At 43.5% G+C, this 27004-nt stretch overlaps 1 protein-coding gene across 2 annotated transcripts in view; it reads left to right on the top strand.

The window, feature by feature from the left end:
- The window catches only part of LOC125014747 (A disintegrin and metalloproteinase with thrombospondin motifs 20), a 76082-nt gene that overhangs the window by 9240 nt on the left and 39838 nt on the right, over positions 1-27004 (top strand). The window contains exons 4-12 of one of the 2 annotated variants that reach the window (XM_047596078.1): positions 5667-5920; positions 8447-8530; positions 9656-9780; positions 9878-9918; positions 10170-10275; positions 13257-13403; positions 16427-16568; positions 17096-17200; positions 26634-26779. In XM_047596078.1, coding sequence (XP_047452034.1) covers positions 5667-5920; positions 8447-8530; positions 9656-9780; positions 9878-9918; positions 10170-10275; positions 13257-13403; positions 16427-16568; positions 17096-17200; positions 26634-26779 — 1150 coding nt within the window. Of the gene's footprint in view, positions 1-5666; positions 5921-8446; positions 8531-9655; positions 9781-9877; positions 9919-10169; positions 10276-13256; positions 13404-16426; positions 16569-17095; positions 17201-26633; positions 26780-27004 lie in introns of those variants that run through there. The other variant, XM_047596079.1, reaches the window with a different exon arrangement.

The raw sequence follows: 27004 nt of genomic DNA, 5'->3' as shown, positions 1-27004 counted from the left end.
TTCTTCTTGTGTTTGAGCAGCTCTGCTCTGCACTGCATGCGCCTGTCTCTTTTGCTCCCCAGCTTGGCTGTGGTCCCCTGCTTTTCCCAAACTCGCACTGCCTGCTTTTCTTTCTTTACACCTGCGTCTATAAAGAAGCTTTTCACTGCTTGCGTTGCAGCTGGCCCTCAAATAAGGTCAAATTTATTTTGTCTTTTAATTGCCCTATTGAACAGATGCAGAAATTACTTTAGATCACCAAGATGAGCCTTGTCTTATTTGTCAAATGACATTTTTCTATGTATTGACTGTGAGTGTATTTGTATATACAAGTTTTTGCCTTTAGGCAGGATTAGCTGATCCATCATGGCCTCAAATTGCGTAACGCTGCATGACAGATAGCACAAGCAGCTAATAATGTGGTTCATTGCATTCATTGTCATCTGATGTTGAGATAGCAGACACTCTGGACAGGGCCGAACAGGGCTGGGCAGCTACACGCAATCCATAACTTTAATAGCTGCCATGTGTCAGCCTGCCCTCAGGCCTCAGCCCTATTGAACCCAACGTGTTGTGTTGTCTCGGGAGTTCCCGTGACAGATTCCAGCTGGGGCTATTTTCTGCCACTGTCTACTGTCTGGGCATTCTTAACAGATGGGCTCTGACGGTTAAAGCAACTTGAGTGACAGCAACTGACTGCATGGTGGCACGGATGACAAGTCAGAGGTGAGAGGGGGCGACAGGTGAGAGACAGTTTCCCACTGAGTTGGACTGGGGAAAGGCAGTGGTGAGAGTTGGCCAGCGAAACATCAGTGTCATTGCCCGTGGCTCTGACTTATTCTCATTTAAGAGGTCAGACATCACTCAGAGCCCAAGCTTTGTTTATGTCAAGGCCGAAAATGGTTCAGGATCTTAAATAGGTTTGTGCTAGGTTGGAAAATATGGGAGGTGTGATGTCTGCTTTGGGGAAGCATTATACCTATTAACATGCTGACCTCATTTTATTTAAAAGGCAACAAATTTTCTGCAACACACCAGTTCATGTAACATTCTTTTGGTTTAACAAGTGTACTATTTACAAGTAGTTTCTTTATTGATTTTCATTCACTGATGTGCTTTGTTCTTCACTATTTGAACAGGAGAAACGATTAAACCTAAAAATCCAAGCTGCAACAAACTGGAACCATCTTTTAACTCTTCAGATTTTTACTAGAAGAAAGTTAGACGCTTAGTTTCTGGATGCTTTTATGATGCTGCCACTAATCTCAACTTTACACTGTAAACCATCGTCTCTTTTTTTGGAAACAAGCGATAAAGAAGTGTAGTTAGACATACTGCATTACAACTTTGCACAAAGGGTGTCACTTAGGTCATTAAGAAGACTAAAATACTAAAATGCTCAGAATAAGCAAGCAGCTGTTCTTTGAAATGTTATTTTACTACTTACTCTATCAAGAAAGGATCTTATTGGACCAAGTGTTCAGCATGTTGCATTACAAAAAAATAAATAAATAAACTACTCGTAAAATTACTCGAATGAACTTGGTGAAACGGGGGCCAATGGACCAAAAAGTACTGATTAGTTTGTGAGATAATTGCGCGATTGCGAGCCAAAGACATTTTCTGCCAGTGTTTTCCTCTCTACTCAACTCTCTCTAGTTCAGCCAGTCTTTGCCAAGTTTGCTGCATATTTAGACAAGGCTGTAAAAAGTGGTTTGGTTTACGATAGTCTTAGGAACACTCATCTCTTTTACATAAATTACAGCACTTGATTGAACTGTTAACATGTAACCAAATTGCTGATTATTTAAAGACATGTTATTGTGTGATAGCTGGTGTTTTACAGCTGTCTCCGGGTGATGGGAATGTCTGATGCAGATCCACATGTCGACTTTTAAACATGTTCCAAGCAAGAAATTAAAAATCCTTGGATGAGGTTGGTGGAGTTTTTTCTCCTCGTCAGACGGCTCTCTGGTTTTAACAACTTAAGACATCCACCTGTTATTGAATCAGCAGCATGTTTGCACGAATTCTCTTTAAAACAAAATGTCAGAAGCATGTTAGTTTGATCCTGACTAAAACAAACACTCCAGGCCCCTGCCCGTCATTAGGAGCCCAGATCCTCGAGTAGTGTTATGCCTCTCGAGAGGAGGTCTGCTACTCCAAACACATTCTTCGGCTGACCACCATGCTGTCTTTAGCATGTCTCTGAACTGAAAATAACAACAGAGAGCACTGTAAGTGTACAAAGCCCGCCGTCTTCCAGTGAGGTCAAAAGCCACGTCACTTCACTTTTAAAAGTCTTCTTCAGCAGAAACAATTAGCTGCCTTTGCTTCTTTCTGTCTAGCCACAGAATTGCACTTAATTGTGCTTCTGTCTGCACAAGTTCAAACATTTATCCCCTCTTCAGTTGTACTATCAGCAACCAGAGTGTCTGACTTTGTAGAGAAGCGAGGCAGTACCTATACTCAGTGTAAGGCATATTGTCTATTTTGCAACCCAGATAACCCAGTGCTTTAACTCTCAGCAGGCCTCCGTAAAAGAATGTTAATTAGCTCTACAATGAAATGCTGGTCCTCCATTGTTGGGGCTTTTGGCACTGATACCTTTGACAGTGAACTGATGGAGAGTCAAAGAGAAGCTCTTTGATCTCGGTCAAAATCTCAGCATGATAATTGTAGTCGTGCTGGAGTAAGTAAATGGGCTCGGAATGCATAGGGTATATTAAAAAAAAAACAGCTCCAATGTTTATGAATTAAGAAATGTCAAGGCATTATTCAAAACATATGGAGGTGTTCCCAAACCAGTATAGTCTTGTGATAACCTTTTGTTAGAGTACAATTCAGTACTGTATGTACAGCTATAGCTCCGAGGAGAGGTGTTGCTGAATTTAGCACTGGGCCCATTAGAAAGGATTTAAAGATATACATGAAAGAGCATGATTCATCAAGTTCCTTGAGTTCATCAAGGCAAAAAAAAAAAGAAAAGAAAAGAAAAGAAAAAAGAAAAGGGTATGAACTGGGAGGCTGGGAACTGCATTGAAAGCACACGCACGAAAATCTGCGCTGAATATAAATGTCTTACAATTTACTCAGCTGGGGACACAGTTTTGGAAGGAATTTAACTTTAAATGCATACGTGATGGTTAATAGTTTTGGGGAAAAGGATAATGGTATGGATCTGTGTGGGTATGCATGTGCAATTTAACATGTTACTGAGTGACTGAGTAAACATTGTTCCTAGCCCAATGATGAATAGGTTTACACGCTTACAAGTCCATTAGGCGTTGGAGCAGAAATGTGTTGTCTGTTTTTATTACGTTCACACCGGAGCCAACTAAATTACATCATTTATAAATGCTCACACTCATGCCGCGCAGGCCTTTCGTTTTATTTTATTGCTCGAGCTTGCTTTTATGGACTTATGCTTGTGACATTTTTCTGAAAAGGAATGAAATCTAACACTTCTTGCTGTCGGTAATGGATTCCAACATGTAAAATCCAGAGATGTAGATGTGCAACTCAAATGATTTTGGTGCCCGGTGCCCACTGGGTGATGTCATGCCGTTGTGTGTCCTCCAGGTTGGGGCAGTCACCCCTCTCTTCTCATGGTGTAAGTAGCAGCTCACTACCCAGAGAGAGGGGGATTTCAATAAGGCGATTTGGGAAAGGTTGTGTGTGGCTAATCTGCACTGATTCAAAGGCTATTATAACATAGGCCGTGCTTCACCTCCTCCTCTTTTCTTTTTTCACCTCACACTCGCTTTACGCCGAGTTTTAATACTAAATTCTGAGGATGCGGATACTCTTCTGTGCCTCAATAATCCTTTTGATGTCAGATTGTCAGCAGTGATGAGTCTGTTTAAGGGGTTTAGCGTAGTGGGTTTGGCCCCGGAGAGATTTTTCCTGGAAAACACAAAGCTCCGTTCTGGCCCAGCTGCCCGGCCTGCGTGCACGAGCACAGAGGGGCTTGGGCACTGACTTGGACGCTGGTGCTGGCATGGGGCTGGGCCTCCTCACGGCGGCAAGAGCTGTGTGCCATTGTGCCAAGGAGTCACGCTCCGCCTCGCGTGCCCACTGGGGGCATCGCTTGAATACTCCCTCAATGAGTTTTCTTTCCTCTTTTTTTGTGGCCCTTTTTTCTGACCTGACAGTTACACACAATCTGTCTCTGTGTGACTGTCTGGAAAGACTGAGTTTATAGTACACAAAGAAACTCTTCACTATTATCGGGTTATCCAAAGTTGAGGAGGGTTGATTAGGATGACGGATTCCAAACTATGCGTGGCCCTTAAACACCGAGTCCTGCTTTGTTTACCCAGTGTAGCATATTTAGCAACTTTAACTGATTCGCTTCTTGTTATGTGCGTGGTTGTTTCCTTGAAAGCAGCAAGGAAAATGAACTCTTTTCAAATACTGGAGCATTTTGAATTGCGATGCCTGTTGTGAAGTTGAATTGTGTCTCAGAGATCGCTTACTCTTCTGTGTGCATTCTTAATGTGCATCATTAAACAGTGGCCCTCGCTTCACTTGTCTGGAACTACGTCTGGTAGCAGCTTAAATCAATCCTTCGCCAGCTGAGAGATGACTTAAGCTACTGTATGCAACCATTCTTACACGGCATCACATGTGGGAATGCATCGCTGCAAATCTGGACGGGACAACAGGCTCTATGCAATATTTATTACTTAAATGTCATCTCTGAATACAAAAACCCAATGGAAACCAATCCAATGCTCCTAAATCATTGAGCCTGGCTGAAACACTTAGACATTCAGACTGTATCAGACATACGTTGCAGCACCACATTTTTTTTCCCCGCATGTGCAGACTTTGTTTGTTTTTCTCTACACTATCTGTGGCTGTTCCACACGATCTATCTAAACTTTGTCAGATTTATTAGTACGTAATTAAATGTGCTTCACCTACACATTTTTCATTTCGCTTCCACCAATGAAAAAAGCTGCTTACAGTTTGTGCGTGTGCCTCCGTCTACCTCTTTTAACTCCGCTTTGTCATGGCCAAGGAATCTACCGCTCGTAGCCAGCTCAACACGTGCAGTTCAGCTGAGAGAAGCGAGCCAGTTTAGTATGGGCGGTATATGGCTGTCATTCCGGTTTCGGAGACTGCTGCAGACGGCATTCATCTAGAGCCTGTAAATGGAATTGCTTCAGTCTGGCCGTAGATATGCAGCTCGGTTGTCGCCAATCACCATAATTTTCGGATAATATACCGGCTGGGGTCACAGAAGTGGTATAACTTCATTTTTATATCCACTGGCGGAGTGCACACTGAGGCTAGTCCACATGTGAGTCGGGAAAATGCCATCAGGGATTTTCTCTGTTTGTGTGGCTTGCATTGCAGCAGAGGGAGTGTGGACTGCTTGACCTAAAGCGCTTAGTTTCAAAGTCCACCGGTGACCTTGTGTCTCTTGGTACAACTGTTTTCCTGAACACTGGAATGACACAATAATTTATGGCAGGTTCCTACCAGGGAAGTCCAGCATGCTTCTGTTATGAAACTGGAATTCAGCTCAGCTAAAACTCCCAGGCTCTTTGATGTCTATGTCCGAGCTCTCTCTGAAATCAAGTGGTCTGTGTCCATTAATGAGTGATAGTTTCCTACATTATGAGTATTTTAATTCCACATTCTTATTTTCCTTTTTTTTCCTTTCTCTCTGAAAACAGACAACTCCAAGCGACCCATCTCTTTTGAGAGCAGAGGGAATATGGGAGAGGAGCTGGATTCTCTCAGAGCCTCGATAGACGATCAAGATATCCACGGAAACAACTCCACAGACATGCACCCCAAACCCCCACGCAGACGCAAGCGTTTCCTCTCCTACCCTCGCTACGTTGAGCTAATGGTGACAGCGGACGTTAAAATGGCACGGCACCACGGACGCAACCTGGAGCACTACATCCTAACAATCATGTCAGTAGTAAGTAAAATAATGTTTCTAAAAAAATTTTTTGGGTTTTGGCACATCATTGTCCTTTTGTGTGAACGTGCACACATGTTTGATTCTACAGTCTATGCTTGATGCTGTGATAGTCCAGGTTTTGTGATGAATCTTCAGTGATGCATCTATGAAACATGGTTAGCTAACCACTGCTTCACCAACCAACAGTGTTTCAAAAAATTGAACATTATCTTCAAATTACTCTTTGTTTATCCATCTGGATGAAGAAATATTTTCTTCAGTGTATTTAGCCTGTGTGTCTAAACCGAAATAAGATTGTGGCCTGCTGCAGCCTCAGTTAAAAATCTCTGAGAAAAATGTTTTTTTTCTCACAGCAGACAAAATATATTTAATCTGGATGGTTAGATGAGCTTTTAAGTAGAGGCAAACCGGTTTCAAAACAGTACCCAGCGGTTTTAAACAATCATCCGGAGTTGTGTCAGGTCATCAGTTATAACCTAAATCAAGATGAATGGAAGTAACTTGAATCAAACACAGATTAGTTCTAAACTGAAGCAGGCTAGCTGAGTGCTAACCAAGAAATGAACGCATGCACTTTACTCAAGAACGGTTCATGTTACGAGTTACTTTACTTAAATGCTAAAAGATGCAACACACTAATAAGCTACTACTGAACTCCTCTCTTTTATAACTCAGTGGGACTCAAGTCTTTGCCGCTGCTAGTAAAAGTCCTTTAATGGATGGATATGTCCATGGATATTATTATTATTATTTTTATTTGGCAGTCTTAGTTGTGAAGGAAGTTTGACTGGTGGTTCACACAATGTTGAAAAAAAAAATCTTGAAAGTTCACAAACTCTGTTGGATATAGTTTTAATTGGACCCACTGGTCCCGGCTGTGTGTTTATCCACAAAACAGGGACACATGTTCCCGTCTCTAGAAAGACAAGTTTCTGCTTTACCTCCTTGAACAAAATTCCCTTTGTCTTGAATGCACTGTATGTGTAGAAAGAGGCAGACGTACCCTGTGGCGAATAGAAAGCTTTCCGCATGGCAAGGTTTTATAAAGGGAGGAAACGAAAATGTTGATCTTAGCCCATTTCATGCTGAGTGTAGTCTAGGTAGCTTTTCTGCCCTCAGATTTTACTATTTGACATTTTGGTTGTAAACCCCGACGTGACCTCAGCATGCTGCTGCATTAACCAAAGTAGACCTGTTAATTTGTACAATCCCCACTCAGCAGACTGTTTTATGAGTCCCAAATCAGACTTGGAGACCAGACTGGTAATCAGTAAAGCTGTGATTAACTCTTCGGCGAAAGTGTCTCAAAGCAGGACGTGTTATCAATCACACTGAACTGTGTGTACATTATCCCGTTTCTCCTCAGTTTGACGGACTGAATGTTCAAAACACTCATTAACTTATAAAAGGGAATGATTGTCAGTGCTGTGTTATCCTTAAGTGATGGTGTAACAGTACAGTCAGTGTTAAATGTGTCAGTGTTCGTTGCCAGGTTTAGTTCTTCCATAGAGTCACACTTTTTCTCTTCTTTCTCGTTTTTCACTTGCTCCGAGGCAGTTTTTTTTCAAGCAGAAAAGAGAAAATTGTCCAAGTCACTGGTATTTATAAAAATCAAACCCTAAACCCTTCTTGAATAACCTCACCCACTTAACCCTAACCAAACCCATATTTAGATTTATTAGGGTTTCCCCGAATTCCCCCAATTCTCCAAGTTTTTGGCTGTAAAAAATAGCAGAAGTATGCAAAATATTTGTAAAAGAGCAACTTCTTTCGTCGTCTTTTAACCCTTGAGTTTCCCATGATTTGATGCCAGGTGCAGCCCTGCTGACACGGTTGAGCTCGTGTTTAGTTTGCTGTCTGCATGAGATCTTGTAGGGACGTAGGCCATAGTCCTCCTCACATCTCATATAATAACATATACTGGGGTGAGCGCACACAGAACAAGGTCCTCCGTCACAGCTGGACTGATGTTAAGACAGGCTCTTTTTGCCCAGTCTGCACAGGCCGGAGCCACGTTTGCCTCCCCCCTTAGGCTAGGACGAGTTAAATGTTTATGGTGGACTAATGAGTTCCTGTCATGAGGCCGCACACGGCCCCAGGAGACCGCGGGCCGATCGCGACAGGGGCGAGCAAGAACAGCAAGAGAAGTAGAGGGGAAAGAGTGTGTTGCTGTCCTCACAGCTGGACTTGGAGTTTCACATTTGTAGGCGGCTTCAGGTTTTATGCTTTATTTTTTTTTAAAGGGTCTGTGGGGGAATAGTAATTGGTTTTAATACCCTGTTTTAATAACCCTGTTGATTAAACTTACCCCGAAGGAGACATTTTTTTCTTTCCTCTGACTTCAATGAACTGTTGCCATGTTGATTAAACCAAAGAGAGCTCTACCTAAAAAAGCAATGCAGCGTTTTCCCGTTCCAAGGATCAAGTTGAGAGACGTATTAGCTTTTTAGCCTTTAATCTGTGCTCTGGCTCAGATTAGTGGAGGTTTGCATTTTTTGTCTGTGTGTTTTGTCTTTGTTACAGGTAGCAGCAGTGTACAGGGACCCCAGTGTAGGAAACCTCATCAACATCATGGTTGTCAAGCTAGTCATCATCCACAATGAACAGGTGAGTATGGGGTTTTTAATGTTATCTGTATGCAGGTCTTCATGTATGGCTGACGTCATTGCAGGTGTCTCTAGTTTGGCTTTTTTTTTTTTTTTTTTTTTTTTCCGTGGGGCCTGTTAGAAAGGACACTGCCTTTCTTGTCGGTCTCAAGTCTCATGAGAGCTCCTTGGAAAACAAATGATACTGTAGTAAGGCAGCCAGCCACCTGCAAAAGAGATGCAGAGAGGGGGAGTCTTTGGTTGGTCTCTGCAGTCTTAAAAAGTTAGCCATGACTGCTATTAACATGTTTTTTTTTTTTGTTATTTTTATTCAAACTAAGAATGTATTTACCTATTTCATATCTATGGAGAAGTTAAGGAGCATGAAGTAAGTTTGCTGCTTCTGACCAAGAAAATCTTCTGAAACACTAAGAGTTGGTCCAGTTGGTCCAAGTTCTCCAAATGTGGCTTAATGGCCAACAACACCCACCTGAATGTTGAGGAGTGCTACTTAGTTTGACTGAAAAGAGGCGACTGCTTGGTTGGATTGAAAATGGAATCTGCAGCTGCTCCTGGGAGCTGGTAACCGGTGAAGGACAGATCCTCCATGGATGTTCACTTGGGTTTCTGCTTTCAAATGGAGCTGATGATCTTGTTGTCGTGTACGCAAGAAGTTTGCAAAGTTATGCAAAAGCATAATGAAAGGAAGATGCTGCTGGGAATATCGGGATCTTCCTCAGACATGTTAAAATCCTTCAGAACTAAATTACAATAGATTAATTAATCATCCACATCTGGCATGTTACGGAGTCTATTCATATGGACATTCCTTGTGAACATGGTAAACATAACCGCATTTGAAGGCAGCATATTTTCTGGATTCACTTGAAGCCAAAGGCATGATTTAGAATTTGATGTTGTTGTTTGTTTGAAAGCTGTAGATGTTTCCCAGACTTTGCCCTGATCTTTGCCATTTATGTCAAAGACGGCGATTCTCTCCTGCAGAATGACTGTATTCAAAGTGGACAAAAATAACAGGACACGTCTGGCTGACGCATGTTAAATTGCGATATATTTCAAATGTGCATATTACAGCTTTCAACCTAGTGTCTTGGTCACAACTCCATTTGTGTTTCGCCCTAAACAGGAAGGGCCCACGGTGAGTTTCAACGCTGCCACCACTCTGCACAACTTCTGTGTCTGGCAGCAGAGGCAAAACGTCCAGGACGACAGCCATCCTTCTCACCACGACACTGCACTCCTCATTACCAGGTATGAACTCTGTCCCCCCCTTCGAAAGCAAAGTCGCCCACAGTGTTGTTCACAATTTTATAGCATTGTATTTTTTTGTTTGTTTGTTTTTTTCCAGGGAAGACATCTGCCGTGCGAAGGATAAATGTGACACATTAGGTAAACTTTTTCAACTTTTCTCCTTGCAAAATTTTTCCCACCTCAAGCCCCTCTAGGCTAGATGCATTTTCCACTTTGTTAACCAGAGCACGTAAACTGTTGTGTAATGAGCTCATGGCAAGCTGTCAGCTAATTATTATTATAGTGACAGAACAGAGTGGTAGAAAGGTGAGGAGCCTGGGGTGGAAGACTGCTAATCTCTTAGAGGACAAAAGTTGTGCATTTGTGCGTTTGTGTACGTGATTGTGTAGGGCTCGCGGAGCTGGGGACCATGTGCGACCAGTACCGAAGCTGCTCCATCAGCGAGGAAAACGGAATTAGTGCCTCGTTCACCATCGCTCATGAGCTGGGCCATGTGTAAGTTGCGGCTCAGAAACTGCAAGCCTTCACCCTGCATACACTCACACGGCCTATCTAACCCCTCACGGCTAGCCTTGACAACAAAAGCCCTCTTATCAAGAGACGCAGGGTGCAGCAGACGCAGGTGCAAAACATAATAAAGTAAAAAACTTTTAATAACATGCCAGCCTATAATACCTTATTATAAAGCTCGAGAAGTATGTGTCCGAGCTTTACCCTGCCAAGCTCTGACAAAATGTACTATGGAGATGGTGGAAAAAAAAATTGGTAGATCTCTGTTCTTCAGGTACAAAAAATAGATCAGACGGTGTCTTGACAGCGCTACACGGAACTTTATCAGACGGTACAAGGCTGGATGTTGTGTTTTGGCGATCGTTTGCTCCCAGCATGCACAGACACATAAAAACAACAAGAAGACGTCACAGTGCCACGGTGTGTAACCCGTCTTTTAGCTGATGATGGCAGAGTTATCACAACACACCAGAGTGGACTGCCAGACAGTGTTTTCACAACAAGCAAAAACTGCCACATGTGTGAAGTGAAAAAAAAAATAATCCTGGATGCATAACCTTTTTCCAAAGGACCAGAGTCTAGAAACATGATTTTATCTCTCTGCTGAAGTGTTTTTAATCCATCATTCATCATTCATCTCACACAGTTACTGTAAATCACTTATCGCCTCCTCATTCTAGTAATCCACTTCAGGTCATTTAAATAAGGTGTAATTTTAGAAACGTTGTTATCTGCCACCTTAGATTGATGTTTAATACGTGCCGATATTTCCATGTCAGCGAGCCGGCTTTTGCACAAATTGTTTGATTTGCGAGGCATCTATCTCTTCTTTGTTCATTCATCCTGTTCACCTCCTTCGCAGAGTGTAATCGTGAAGTTGACTGAGAGACTTTCTCTCTGGCCCGGCTGTGTAGATAGTAAAAAGGACCAGTGTCAGTGTGGGCCTGTGAGCCACTGCTTAAGAATGAGAGATATTCTTCTACCTCCTCTGTCACGCTCACACATTCTTCCAGTGGGGAGATCGGACCAGAGCCGCAGCAGATGGACGGGTCTGCCCTCCCCCCTCGCCTCCCCTCCCCTCACATCTCATGTGGATCTGTTTATGCTAAAGTTCAAGCAGCTGGAGGCCCAGTTGGCTCTTTCCTCTTGGCACAGTTGATCGCCGCGTTCGCAGGCGTGAGCCCTCCGGAGTGTTTAGCGCTCTGGGAAAGCCAGTGTCAGGTATTGGGAGCCACTCAAGAGCATTGCAGATTAAAGAAAGATTTAGGCTAATGGACAGGAGGCCTTTCTCAGATGACTTTTCTCAGACGTGCGATTACTAATAACAATCATGGGGATTTTTCGGGCGAGGTGGCGTCACTTGAAACCTGTTCAAAGGTGATACTTACGAGGATTTGTCGTGTTTGCCGGGCTTTAATGCCTTTGATCACAAATAAATCTTCCTGACTTTTGCTGTGTCATCAGAATAAATGGCTGCTTCTTTTTTTTTGTAGCAACTGAAGACATCTGAAAGGTGACACTGCAAACACAACCCTCTCCAGCTAACTGGACAGAAGATGTGCAATTCATGCTGGTGTCACTTAGTTCTTTCTCTGGTGAAGATCTCTTCAAATGCATTTCATCGAAGACGGTTTTGTGGTAGTGAAGAATCCATTTAACAGCACTGCTGCATGGTATTAAAGGAAGGATGTGCTGTCATTTAGTTAAGAGCTTTGACTAAACTGATTGGACTGTAAAACCCTGACATTCCAGGTGCTAATAATTCACTAGAATCGACTCCTCTATTGATCCGCCCGCAAAATGGTCTGATTTACAAGCTAATTATACTAAAAGGCACTCATCTCAGGGTTTCTAGCTAATGTCCTCGGTTGTACCCGTCAAACTGGAGTCAAATAAATCATCATCATAACAACACAATCTATTCAGTTGCAGCAAAACATGCAGTTTTTAATTTCTCATTTTGCAAATGCCATTTGAGTCAGATTTGATGTTGTGAGTATTATCCAACAACTTGGTGCGTGTGCGTGTGTGCACACAGCTTATTATTGTGCCAGAGGCTTAATTATTTCCTGGGTGTTTGCCCTGAGGCGTGAGGCCCCTGTAGGGTGGGCTCTATGCCAGCCATGCTAGGTCTTGTTTGTGTGGCGGTACGGATTGACCCTAGGCTACAGCTCAGAGCCCAACACATCCTGTTGTAAACATCTCAGACATCATACAGCTGGATGGATTCCTTTGTGTATAAATATGGCTTTCTCAATTTATGGGTTTTACGCCAAACCGCAACCGACCACAGGACATCCGTACTGGAGCACACTGTTCTGGACGCGATCAAGAAAACTTCCTTTATGTGACTGCCAGCTACACACAGCCTGGATGGATCCATTAATATGCTGATACCGCACTTCGCACTGCACTTTATGCAGCTGTTTGATGACTAACGACAAACACTGAAACACTAAGCTGATTAACTGACTTATAGAAACAGAAGAAATGTCGCCTCCATGGATGAGAGCAGCGTACACGTGCATACAGATGTGCCCCTAACGTTTACTCTACCCTTTGACAATGTGTCGTGGTGACGTTCAAGCAGTGAGCTGGAGAGGGTGCTCTCATAGTGGAGGGTGTAACTACTGATAGGTGGAGAGTGACATTTTCTATAAATTGTTGCACCACCTACTGGCCAGCTGGAGTTTAATTGAAACCGATGCAGGATTTCACTCAATAAATGTTTGGGAGATAGCACAAACAGAGGTGTGTATGTATTTAGGAGTGAAAAAGAAACAGACAAGTGGAGGAGAAGCTGCATCTGTGTGTCAGAGCATCTGTCTGCAGCGTTGTACAGCCATCTCCTGTGTTTCAGTGTAAATCTTGTGACATTTATTGCTCTTATTGCGACATAATCACTTTCCGAGTACTTTGTATGTTCCTCTCACACTTGCTAAACCAATTTTCCCGCTGTTCACCAGGTTCAACATGCCTCATGATGACAACCCTAAGTGCCGGGAGGCTGGCATGAAGCACCAGTATCATGTCATGGCTCCTACCCTCAACTATGATACCAGTCCCTGGTCGTGGTCCAAGTGCAGTCGCAAGTACATCACAGAGTTTCTAGAGTATGTACCTCTATCTCTCCTTTAACATTCTAAAATGATTTAAAAAAAAAAAAAAAAAAGATTGATTATGGGGTCTTATTTTACAAGAGAACGTGATGTCTTCCAACTGAATATCATCCCATCCATATTTTCAGAACTGCGTTAACTTTTTCTTGTTGCGTCGTACCTAGCCAAACAAATGGCTTCCACGTCTCCCACAGACCTCTGTAGATGGGTCAGCACAATGTAAACTGTCTGGAGTTGTTATTGCCTGGTGTTGAAAGAGTATTTCCTGTTTGAATCCGGGGGTCTTCCTTGGCTGACCTTAGCGATGGATCTTTTGCAGTCCTTCAGCTCTCTCCACGCTGAGACGGAACCCAGCTCTGAAGAGGCTTGGCAAAAACTAGTCTAGTAACTGGCCTCCTCATCAGAACCTGTAACACGGGGCAACGGCTCGTTCAGCAACTCCTAACCCGGACCATGGCCAGTGATCCTGCTGAGGGATTTCCCTTTAAAATGGGAAATGTCAGTTATAATTAGATCTTCCCTGGACGTGACCCTTTAATCTTTGCCTCCTATCCTCTGTTAATTGTGGTGGGCTTCACAAAGGACAGCCTTGTTGACCAGATGCATCTCGAGAGCAGTGGTGGGCGACTGCTCATATGGAGTTTTAAGGTTGTGCTTTGCATAGTTTCCAGCGAACAATGACTTCAGCATGGAGCAGTCGGAACATTTGGCCAAAGATGAGGAAAATCTCCATCAATCTCTCTATTATTTGGATGGGTCCATGTCAGCTGTGTTGGAGTTCTCTTTGTGGCTCATTGCTGCAGCAGAACCGGGAAGGATATGATGAAAATGTCAAATACATGGGATATGTGACAAACGCTGCAGGTATGAGGAGATTAAAGTAGCACTTGGTTCAGTGTGGGAGCCACAATGGTGGGAAAGGCCTTCAAGAGTGCAGCCCAAGTACCTTTGAAGTCTGTCTCCAGCCAACAATGAGGAGCATTGATTCAATCTAGCACTTCAACAGCACCACTCCTGCTCAGTAGACTGACCTGGTCAAGTACGTCACTGTTTTGACTGCCCATTCTCCCTGAAGAGCAAATTCAATCTGCAACACTCTGCTGCTAGTTCAAGAAACGAAAGGCCGCGCTACCTCTCAAGCGTCCCTTTACAAATGGCAAAGGATTCCCCCTCAACACCCCCTTATCTCACTGTTGCTGTAATAATGTGCGCTGAACTCCCGCACCTGAAAGCTGATGAAAAGTGTCCCGCTGTAGTGCGGCGCTATTATGTGTCAACCTCTACATAAAGAAACTATTCATTCCTCCTCTGGCACTGTGCCGCTCGAGTTAAGCCACAAAATCCAAATATAAAAGCAAAATGTAAATCTTTGACTGTTACCACCCCCTAGTTGTTGATGCTGGTTGTTGAAACCACATAATCAGTAGCAGTGAAAAGGCCTTATCTTTTTCCAGTACACACTTTAGAAACTTTCTAAGCATCAGTCTCTCTTAAAAGAATCAATGTAAAGTCATTCTAGACATTTTTCCCCTCTTTTCTTCTTGATATAATTGCAGTGTATCTTCATGTAGTGTATGTTTCTCCAAATTCAGCTAAACCTCCATCATTATCGTACTCTATATCTCCAATTGGTGCATGCTGTCAGAAACAAAACTCTCAGGATTGCTGGAGTTGGCTTGGCACTGTTTGATCAAACAATGCACAGTGAAGCTCCATGTCATCCAGGCCTCTGCAGGAATCTTCAGTCTGTCATATGAGTCGACTTCTTGCACGGTATGCGGCATGTACATGGAACCTATTATTGTTTAATACGCGAAGCACACAACTGCCAACTTTAAGTCATCTAAAGTAAGTAAATAAACTCGAAAGTCTCCCGATGGCTGCCAGGTGTGGAATCCCTTCTCGTGCCAGAGAGAATCGCCTCACTGTCTCAAAGCCACACACCAGATATTCTTCAACGAAAAAAAATAACTTTCGTTGAAGAAATGACCACACTGACCCCTTCTCCCTGTATGTCTGTCTGTCCGGGTCTTAATAATCATTTCATTATTTTCCATTAGACAGATGACCAACTGCTGAAAGACACTGCAATATGGGACTGTCTGTATGACTACATGACAGGCTGCTCCACAGCTTCCCTTCACAGTATCTTACACTAGTGCAATACTTCCCCTGCCACCAGGCAGAATTTGCTACCGTCTCTTCCCTTACCCCTGGAAATGAAAGGGTAAAGAAACAAACGCAGGATAATCCCGTATAATTATCGGCCTGTCACATCAGCTGGTTCTTTGTCGAGCAGGTGTTTTAGCAGCTCAATCCAGGAGGAAATTTGTCAGAGCGGCGCAGACATGTCATGTAATTACACATCTATAGGTGTCTCATCTGAAAGTTTCCTTTTTCCAAAGCAAACAAAAAAAGACAAAGAAGCAGAGATCCTTTGTGGTCGGGCTCGCTCTGCTAACATGTTTGACTTGTGCCTTTTCACAGTCATAAAAGCTGATGATTTTATATGCTGGCTGCTGGTGCATACATACTGTATATTCAGTCCAGCTGTGCTTTTGTTGTCTCTGTTACTGCGTCGTGGCGCAGGGTGTGGCTGATTCACAGCAGTATTTGTGTTGGCACTGATTTACGTAATCAGGGTGCTTTATAAATCTAAATTCTTTTGTTTGCCTTCCAGAATATATCAAAAAGTCTGTGGCACCTACCTCTAGTGTAATGGGACAGAATTTACTAACAGGCTTTTTAGAGGAAATGGTATCAGCCTATCTGTTAGGTAATTTTACGGACCACCCACAGGGAAAGCACATCAGAAGATGATGGTGGACAAGGGATGTTTGCTTTGCTGTTATGGAAAAGATGAGACATCTTGATACTTTTCTGGGTCGGAAAATGACATGATAGTTTGTCTCATGATATTGTGTTCATTCCGTATTTTTGTTTGTGCACACACTGTTCAAGCACTTTCCTTGTACTTTCGTTTTCTTTTGCTGAACATACATTCTCACTTTTTAAAGCACTGGATATGGAGAATGCCTCCTGGATGAACCAACAGGCAGGATATACGAGCTGCCCACCTTACTTCCTGGCCAGATCTACAATGCCAACAGACAGTGTGAACTGATGTTCGGTCCAGGATCTCAAATTTGTCCTTACATGGTAAGTTCAAAGCAAGGAAAGCAAAGAAAGAATAAGTGGAAAATGGTAGGTGGAAGAAGATCTAGATGTTTCTTTCCTCTACAAGATGCCTTGTTTTAATAATCTGTCAGAGATCTCTGCAGAGCAGCTATCTGCATATCCCTATAGATAAACTATTAACAGTTAACTGTGTGTAACTTTCACCGTAGCACATTTTAATTTGCAGAATCTTGTGAAACGCACATTTTAACAAGATTCAAAGGGAGTAACTTGGCCTCTCATGGATTCTTGCAAAGCATATTAGCACATTATATGTGATTATTGTGCATGTTTGAAAAGTAGTGAAGCATGTAAAAATGCATCGCAATTGAAAAACTAAACACACGTCCTCCCACGAGAAGTGAGACAACATGGCAGGAAGCAGCTCTGCAGAAGCCACTGAATAAATCAAATACTCCTACTCATTGGTGTCACATGTGTTGGATGCTGATAAAATGTTGTCACATCATAGACAAAGTGATTTATTGCCCATGCCCTCTCCACTCCAGAAACAGTGCAAGAGGCTGTGGTGCACGAGTGCGGAGGGGGACCATAAAGGCTGTCGCACGCAGCACATGCCGCTGGCTGATGGGACCGACTGTGGACATGGAATGGTGAGTCAGTCGGTCAGTCGACCTGTGTAGACCCGTGCTGATGGCAGACACCAAAATCCATAGAGTTCTCATTGACCCATATGTTCTAGTCAGTAGGAAGACATTTACTGTGCTCCAGTTGATGTTCATGGTCTGCCAGTTTGGGGGTAGAGTTGTGTATATAAAGTCTCCTGAACCTGAACTGTAGGTGGATAGTGCAGCACAAATAGCGCTGGATGTATTTTACGCTGTATTAAGTTCAATCATTCACTCAGAGGGGAGGCTGACGTCTGTGTCTAACTCTGAGTTGTCCTGATACAGTAAAGCCCATTTAAGTCAGTGTTAGAAAAACACAATGAATCATGTGCAGCTACCATGAAACCAGACTCTGTTAAACCCAAATACGGGTTAGACTTAAATATCTGTTTTTGGATCACCATATTGTAACGGCCAATGTATTTTCTTGTCCATTAATCATCATTGTTGTTAAAGGCCTCATTGCATTTTAGACAAAATACATTACTGGCCCAAGCCAAACCTCCCATGCATCCCTGCTTTGAATCCTGATGCATTTTCCTTCCAGTTCACTTCCTCTACCCAGAAAAGGGAATAATTTATCATGCATTACTGTGCTGCCTGTGTTCTGGATGCAGAAACCATGTAAATGTAGTCAGGTGATGGCCCTAGTTCGAAACTTGAAGCTTTACCCTCAGTGTTGTTATGGGGCCCCAACCCCCATTAGCCTTCATGTTCTCCTCGCTCTGGGATGCTATGCTAATTAGGGCTGAGACGGCGGGTCAGTCACTGAGGATACATGGACGTAAGGGCGGCAGTGAAGGGGCGGGGGAGCTGAAAGAGAATGAGGGGAAGGGAAAGAAAAGGCAGACAGAGGGGGAGAAAAAGAGGGAGAAAGAGTCCTAGGAGGGAAAGGTGAAGACATGGACCCTTTGAAAGAGGATGCCGCCCGCCGTTCACAGTTGAGTCACCTTGTTTTGAACCCATGACCCTAAAACCTCTTTAAAAAGCGGGTGAGTGGGTCAGTGGTCAGGCCGTAACGGAGCCCAGTCTGAGGCCAGCCAACGCTCTCACAAAAGGCCTCACATCAGTGATTCTGCTGAGCAGGAGGTGGGAGGAGACGAGGGAGGAGGAGGAGGAGGAGGAGGAGAGCGAGGAGGAGGTACAGGGGGACGGGTGTTTAGCATTTGAAACATGCGTGAGGGGAAGAAAGAGAGGGAGCGAGAGAAGGAGAGTTCTCTTCTCTCCTTAACCTTCTGCCCTCTAGGAGTCTTGCAGTGTGGGCCCATGTAAGTCTCATATCCCTCATATCCTTTCATCTGGCTCCATCTCCCTCCTCGCCATGTTAGGTCCTGGATCAGCCCAGTCTTGCGAGGAGAGGTTAACAGGGGATAGCTAACGTCTTAATCCAACTACAACAACCGGACTAAACAGTAATGGTCCTGGGATTGTAGCTCACATTGTGCTCTCAGCTTGTACGCGGGAGAAACATGTTGTGTTGAGTCACACCAAGTGGTTTGCTTTGTTAAGATGCAATCTCTTAACCTCGCTTGGGCTGACTTGGCACTATCACCATAGCTTTCTGCTCTTTATTAAAAACTGAAAACAATGTTTTAGTAAATATGTCCTTGCCAAAAGATTTCCACCCAATATTGATTAATGTCACCCAATTTCTCATCCTCACTGCGGTGGTATACATATAAAAACAGGATCACCAAAGTAACAAGACCTTGTGGTCGTCTGTTCAAAATTGAGTGTCCTTGAGTGGACCAACGTGGCGGCCTAGCCAACGGATTGACAACTTCTGGCTTCATCCCTAGAGCCATGGTTGGTTTCTCCATTATGGAGAAACCATGGTCCAATGGACCTCCGAAGAATGAAGGACGTGGGGTTCTCAACCACATTTCACTTTAGAGTTTAGCTAGTCGTTAGCGTTCCACAGATTACTGCTGGCCCACCACTTTGCAAAATCCCAATATTGCTACAAATTTTTGTCTGACCTAAAGATGTTACAGTGGAAACAGAATCGGTTTTGGTATGTCTTGGACCACTTTGGTTCCGTTCTTTTTTTTTTTTTTTGGTTCTAATTAGTTAATGATCATGGTATTCCAGCAAAATGCAAAAGGTAATCTCTGAATACAGTCAATATTTTTTCCATTTTTTCCATACTGAGGCAACTCTCAATCAGGAACCTGCCAAACTGATATGTCCATGGCAACAAACAGTTGGTCAATGCAACGTGAAAACGTCTGGTTAGACCATAGTTCATTTATTGATTTAATGGGTCACCTGAGACATTACTGAAATGGTACGTGCGTCACTGGTGGCACCACCTTTGTTTGTGGCGCTGAGGCCCCAGTTTCATCCTCATGCAGGGTGCTTTTTGAAGTAGCACAAGTTGAAAGAGAAGGGGACCCTGCACCAACGCTCACCTGCACACACAAGTGCTCTTTTATGTGGTATTTCAGTGCGGTGCGTTTGCAGTCATCCTTCTGCCGCTTGAGTTTGATAATCTGCAAGCCCAGATCAGATGGTCCTCCTTGATTCTTTTGTGTCAGTATGACATTGTTCTTTCTTTGCATCTCTTGATGCCTCTTTTTCATTTGTGTCTTTCTTTTTTCTCAGGCATTCCTAATGTAACGCATCCCCTTTCATCTCCTGACCCCTTTTTTTTGTTGCTTTTTATTTCTTATATAGCAGTCACGACTCTGAGGTTTTGCAAGATTTTTGTCACTCAAATCTGGAGGATTACAAATATGGAATCTGTGTGGGAATGTAGCAGTAGATTTAGCTTTACCAGTAAAGACAGTATCGGTTTTGAAGCTTGAATTAGACCAAAGCCTGCCATGGCACTGGACACGTCATCAAGTAATCTTTCTGAATGTCTGTCACCTCTTGCACACGCATTGCCGGGGTTGAGTTTTTTGTTCCAACGGGTTATGAAACAAAGTTGTGACCACATTGGGTAATTGAGGTCAGTGCCCGAATAGTGGAGAGAAGCACGTCCACTAAATAAAGGCAGGAAGAAAGTTTGTTTGTACACTGTTTAGTTAAAATAGGGCAACGGCCCTCTGCAGGGTTTGTGGTTAGTCTCTCTCTCTCTGTCTCTTTCTGTCCCTTTCTTCTCTGACTCTCTTCCTTCTCCACTTCTGGCTTTTTCTCTCCCTCCCGCCCTCGCTCCCAGTCTATTGCTTTCACAGAGCACCGAAGTGAGTAATGCGGTCACATGACCTCTTGGCGGCGTGTCTGTCATCTAGCTCAGTGGGCCGTGCACTAACGAGGGCATCCCATCACTTGTTGTCTATAAATACAGCCACCACCCTCCCTCCCCTTCATCTTCTCTTCTCTTGCTCTTTCTCCTCTACTCCTCCCCTTTTCAGTCCCTCTCACTCTTCAAAAGGGCCCTGCCTGGATGTCTGCGCGTGTCTGTTTGTGCGTGTGTTCTGACTGTGTGTGCGTGCAGCCACTGCAGAATTACCTACCCTTAAGTGTAAGCACACACGCACACAGGCAGACGTTGGTGTGTATGTGTGTGTGTGTGCATGCAAATAAGGGGCCAGCCAGCGTGGTCAATAAGCGGCTGTCAAGCCAAAGCCGGGGACTGCTTGGCCTTGTATCCGTAGCCCCACCCTTTGATGAGCCTGGCGCTGCTTCTCACCACGTCATTGCTCGGTGGGTGGCAGAGAGAAAAGACGGCGACGGAGCTACAATAAACTGTCAGGATTTGTTGATCGAGTTTTTATTGTTCTTTTCACTGTCAACTCGAGAGTGGGTCTGTTGAACCACATTTTGAGGAGAATTCACTGCAAAATGACAAATTTAATATTCCAGTGTTTTTGACTTCATTCAAAATGACGGCTGGCTGAGCTGTTCTTTAAACGTGATTTCAAAAGCCCTCAGATACTCTTAATAGGGGCTTAATTGAGTGGTTAGTGTAAGTGAATAAAAGGGAAACTGTGTTTTTTTTTTTTTTTTTAAACAGAACATTCCTCAGAAAAGAATGACAGCCTGCTCTGGTTTCAGCCAATTAGAGTGAGATAGTGAGGTCTTGAAAAGTGAAGCCAGGGCAGAATGGAGTCTGTTGGCGGAGGCGGTGAGTGTTGGCTGGAGCTCCACTGGCAGCCTGACAGGCTTGTGGTACGATGCTGGGCAGGTGTGTGTGTTTGTGTGTATTATTGTGTGTGTGTGTGTGTGTGTGTGTGTGTGTGTGTGTGTGTGTGTGTGTGTGTGTGCCTGTACGGGAGCATGGGATTGTGAGACTGGTATCAGTGTCACTCAGCTAATCTCTGGATATTTGCAGGATGTTACCACTTTGATTTGCCATCATCACAGACATATCTGTGGATTTGGGCTAACAAGAGGATTGTTGTTTTAGCATTCAGGTAGTTTGCTGATGGAATTACTGTGTCCGGTAGCCACTGAGTGGAGCTTTCACTGCTCGGCTGTGTAGAGATATGTATTTGCATGACAGCAGTGGAGTGTGGTGGCATTTTGCCAAATACTTTGTGAAAAACTATGTATTCAGTGGATTAATTACAAAATGACAGGAACTCCACAAAAATGTGAAAAACAACATTTTAGTACACACAGTGAAACCCTTATAAAACTGTTATGATAATGTCACCTTCAGTGATTTGTACCAAAACCACCGCATGTCTTAAATCCACCAACTCTTGAACGTCAGTGCTTTGCTTTGCTAACAGCTCTCTAAGAATCATGGGACTTTGGAGTTTTAGATGGACAATCTAGTGACGCCAAAGATTTTTGAAAGGTCGGTGCAGTAGCTGCTGTCATCATCGTGCCACCGCTCCACTACGCCTGATTGGTGTGTTCACACTGCTGGTGCAAAAGCAACTGCTGACAAATCATTTTTCTTGCTTTATGAAGCTACAAACTGATGTCTAACACTTGTTGCTGCATGATGGAAATGATGCACCACATATCAAAGATATGCCGGCCTTTTTAAATGACCCAATGATGCGGTAGAGCGATGCATGTTTATGTTTTTTTTTTGTAACTTTTGTAACTTTGTTGGTCAGAGTATGAACACAGCAAAGCTCCTGACAAATCTAAATCTATCTAATTGTCAAACACCTTAAACCAAAGCCTCAAAAGTGAGTTTTATTAAAAAATAAAATAAAATAACCCATACCGTAGTCACAAATATGTAAATCATTTATAGAGATGGGAACAGTTTTCTTTTGTTATGATGCTTTATACGTGTTTGTATACCTGCTATAAAGATGGTTATTTTAACATGATGTTGATAGGGGTTGGCTTTTTGGAGAAAGTCTCAAGTGGCCATTAAAGGAACTAGTTTTAACCTCCTGTGACCCTGTGTCCTCATATGGAGACCTTAAGTTCTAGGTTTGTGGCAGCTTATTCTGCTTCATTTAGACCTGTTGTCCTCATAGGTAGCAAAGGGTCAATACATTCATTCATTCTATAGCTGATCATGGGGCAAAAGTGGACAAGGTACAAAAACACATCATGTTTTAAAGCTGAAACTTGTTTGTTTATGCTCTTTAACTTTTTAGGTTTGATATGAATTACAAATTTAACAAATTCTATCAGTAGTAACGAGCTACAACGCCGGTCATTAGCAAGTACTCGTTTGAGGATGTTGGGAGTTAATTGTCAGCACAGCAATGCACATTGATAACTTCATTGTATTACACAATTAAATAATCCCTGTGGCTCCATATGAGGACTTTGTTTTACCCCCAAAACTACTTCCTGTTCAAAGATGCTTTTATGCTGAAATTTTTATACTTCTTAGGTTCTACTAATATTAAATATATTGGCAAAATTAAACTGTGTTGCAAACAAACTTTGGGTCTCAAGAGGGAAAACCAAGATTCTGGTTTAAATAATGGACAGACATTAGTTAAGCTATGATTGCTAGAACATGCGTTCAAAATGCATTTTGCATTTCTTTATTATTAGGTATTAGGCTACTCTTACACACAAAAGAAGAAAACGAACCTAGCTAGTAAATTTTGAGGGTTTTAGTAATCTTCCTTTTTTTTTTTTTGGTCCTGTTTTAATTTAAAAGTATAAATGGCATGCCACTCTAAAGATTACAGAGCTATGTTTCTCAGCTGTTGTGCAGGGGTGATGATAAGTGAGGAGGGCCAACGGTAAAAGTGTCTCTGAAGTGCTGAGGTGCTCGTGAATGGAACAGCTGATGGGACCAAACTACTCATTCACTGTAATGACAACCCTTACACTTCTTGGAAAGATGTGGGGGAAGGAGAGATCACAGTGAGGTGGGGAAAAAAAAGGATAGGAAACAAAGTGAGGAGATGAAAGGAGAGAGGTTGGATGGGGTCACGGTTGCATCATGTTCTCTTTTGCTCACCTTCCCCAAGTCATGTCATTTCTCTTCCTCGTGTCTTTGCACCCTTTTTAACACAAGGGAAAGAGGAAGAACTAACACGGGGGGAAAAAATGCATGCCTTGGCTGAAACATGAATGGTGTAAATCCACTCTATGATAACAGCTGTCATTTTACTTGTTTACAGTCCTCCATTCACCCAAGGGAAACTACTGTGACTTCATGTGCTCTATATCACGTCTCACCTCCAGATCAAGTTACAACACATGCAAAAGCCAGTGAAGCCTTATTAAAAATCAACATCGGTGGTCCACATTCTCCCATTTTGGCAGGTGGCTCCAGATGTTTTTAGGATAAATTTTCAGATTGCAGATTCCTGCTCTAATTGTGCATTTTTTGAGAGGACTTGGGGGTTTGGTGGGGTCTTGCTTCGAGGTGCCAGAGACAGAGGCCAAGGCCAAAGTGAACTCCTAACCCAGAGACGCGAGAAAGACACCACGACATGAAAGGTCATGCTTTTTGGAAATGACCGTGTTAAAATGAAAGAGCGGAATGCTTTTTAAATCAGTCCTCTGCCTTCTCATTCCTGCGTGATGTATGGCTTGGGTTCAGAAATGAGGTGCTCTCTGCTACAGTTTCCTGGCAATTACAGGGCGCTAACTTCCAAACCAGCCAGCCAAGGAGCTCAGAGCAGATGCTGCTGTCCTTACTGTTCTCACTGCCGACTTTAGCTTGCTGGTGACTACTTGCTAGTGGCTGTATGCCTCGGTTAGTAAAAAAAAAAAAAAAAAAAAATGTTTTTAGTGCATAATTTCAGAGCCAAAAAACAAAAGTACCATTGTTTGTGAAGCTACATAAAAGAAGCAGGCATGCTTTTTGTATACATATATGCACATCTTGATATGAGTTGGTGAGTCAGCATGTGTCTTTGTTAAATTCCTAATTTGAAACACATGCTAGTCACAGCTGGACAGGTTTCTCTCACAAGACCTTCAAATGTCTCACCACATTCCCAACTGAGGGCATAATTTGACAATCTTTCTAGGAAAGAGTTTGCCTGTGTCCCTAATGCTTGTTTGAGACTTGCCAAGTCCGCCTTTCAACTCCAACCTTCATGGTGATGTGTTTTCCAAGTGTGTTTGTGCACTTCGGGGAGAGGCTAATTGGAATTGAGTGTGGCCCCCAGATGCCTCCAGACCCTGGCCGATCCCTCTCACACTTACCGCTCATTCACACATGTGCACGCGAACCCGTGGCCTTGCGCATGCTCACGTTCGCACCGGCGCGCACACACAGATGTTCTTTTCCCCTTCCACCACTATCCCCTGTGCTCCTTTCTTTTTTTTTCACCCACATCACCTTTTCAAGCCAAACAAAACGGTTGTAAACACAGGGTGCCAGCGGGGAGAGTGGAATGCCTCAGAGGCTTACACAGTATTTGGTCCTCTGTGACAGACAGTCCGCCTCGTGTTTGACAGCTCCTTGGGTTTCGCTGCCTGGTTGCGCTGTGGTGGTCTCTGCATGGCCCTCGCAGTTTCCCATAAGAAGATAAGGGGGGATGGGTGGCCGTGGTGGAGAGGAGGTATAGAGGAGATGATCAGGTCTGGGTTGACAGTGCCTAAACTGGGGCGGGGGAAAGGGGGTGGGAGGACAGTGACAACCGAAAGCTGTCGGATTTACTTCTTAAATGTTTTCCTTTGACAGCATCTTGAACTCTGAATATTTGGCTCTCTTTTTCTTGAGGCGGTGTCTCAGCCAGCAACGACCAGCACCTGTTTGCCTTTTCATGGTGTGAAAACCATCTTGATTCATGTGATTGTTTTACCGCATTCTTTTCAGTGCCTTTTATTATGTTTTGTCTCATGTTAGTGCTCCGACAAAATGATCAGCGTCTTCAGGTTGCAGTTACAGTGGAGTCAGATAGGAAGAGAGAGAGAGCCAGGGAATTTCTCAAACCAGGCCTGGATTATGGAAATGTTTGCAGCTTGTTTAGTCGGTATCCTGCAGCTGTTAACACCTGTCTGTCATTGTGCGCAAACTTTACACTCCATCATTAGATCCACAAGTGTGCAGTATACACATGCAGATGAGGCCAGGATAGTAGAAACAGCGGTGCCAAATCGTGTGTGTTTACACAGGGTTGTGTGCTTTTGCACATTTGCAGGTGTTCACCTAAGGTGACGTCTGCAAATTGTGGAGCAGAAACTGGCCAGATTGGCCATTGGCCAGGAGATGACTTTGATTGATATCCTCCCTGGTTTAATAGTCTAATTATAAAAATTCACTGAAGTGGATCTCACGCGATTTTGCTCTCAGCTCTCAAGAGTCTTCAGAATATGTGGTCTTAGCTTTTTTTTTATAATCTGAAGTATAGGATTGAATGTCTTGTACTGAATAGGAGCACAGCCTGTTGAAATGTTAGTAGTTTCATTCTCATCTGGTCAGAGAAAGTAACAACAGGCCAATCATGCTCACATACACAAATATGTAGAGAAAATGAGCACACTGAGGAGCATCTGCCTTTTTACGGTCACAGGTTGAACACTTTGTACCTGAGTAAATACACAGCTCAGCAGGAAAAAGGGAGTTCCTGATGTCAAGCCAGTAATGAACTTGGTTCCTCTTGTTATCACAACTCTAGAGTTTCCTTATCATGGTGCCATTTCTCCCCATGCCTGTGTGCCCGGACGGCTGGGCTACGTACCCAGACAGACGGCGTCTTGTCCTGCATTCCTTCAGTGAACAGGACCCTCCGATATCTCGGTCACTATGTGGCGGATTTGGTTACAGACAAAGGGAAATGTGCCTGCCGTGCTTTGCTTATGAAAGCAGTGTTAGCACTTCTTGGCAAAAGTTGCATAGTGGGTGCACAGTTTGATACAAGGCACCTTATTTTCTGGATTTAATGTATGATAGCCGTGTACTGTATTATGCTTTGTTGTATGTACTTGGATATGCAAATATAAGAAAATGGTTTGTGTGGTAGCCAAATTTCTATCAGTTCCAGAGCCCATTTAAACAAAGTATGTTGCGTTCATGAAATGTGTTTTTCTCAACATGATCTACGTGTGTGTTTGTGTGTTTGTGTGTATTCACATACAGTACTGCAGACATGGAATGTGTGTAAACAAGGAGTTGGACCTGCAGCCAGTCCATGGGGAGTGGGGTCCCTGGGGCCCTTACAGCATGTGCTCCCGGTCCTGTGGCGGAGGAACAAGGAGCACCATGAGAGACTGCAACAAGCCTGAGTAAGAAAGAAACAATCATTTCACACTGAAAACGTGCGTGCAGCCCTGAAGCGGAATGCACTCTAGTTCACATCTAACAGGTGTTGCAAATAAGCAGCTTAAGTGAGTTTCAGTCCCGAGCAACGGCCAGAGAAGGCCTTTATTCCTTAGTGTGAATTCAAACGTAAATAATGTTGGTCTGAAATCAGAAAGCGCCCTCATGTATGGTGCCCCTGTGATCTGTCG

The sequence above is a fragment of the Mugil cephalus genome, chromosome 10, assembly GCF_022458985.1.
Source record: "Mugil cephalus isolate CIBA_MC_2020 chromosome 10, CIBA_Mcephalus_1.1, whole genome shotgun sequence".
In the NCBI taxonomy this organism is placed as follows: domain Eukaryota; kingdom Metazoa; phylum Chordata; class Actinopteri; order Mugiliformes; family Mugilidae; genus Mugil; species Mugil cephalus.
The sequence above is the reverse complement of the archived record's forward strand: the minus strand, read 5'-3'. Positions and strand labels throughout refer to the sequence as shown.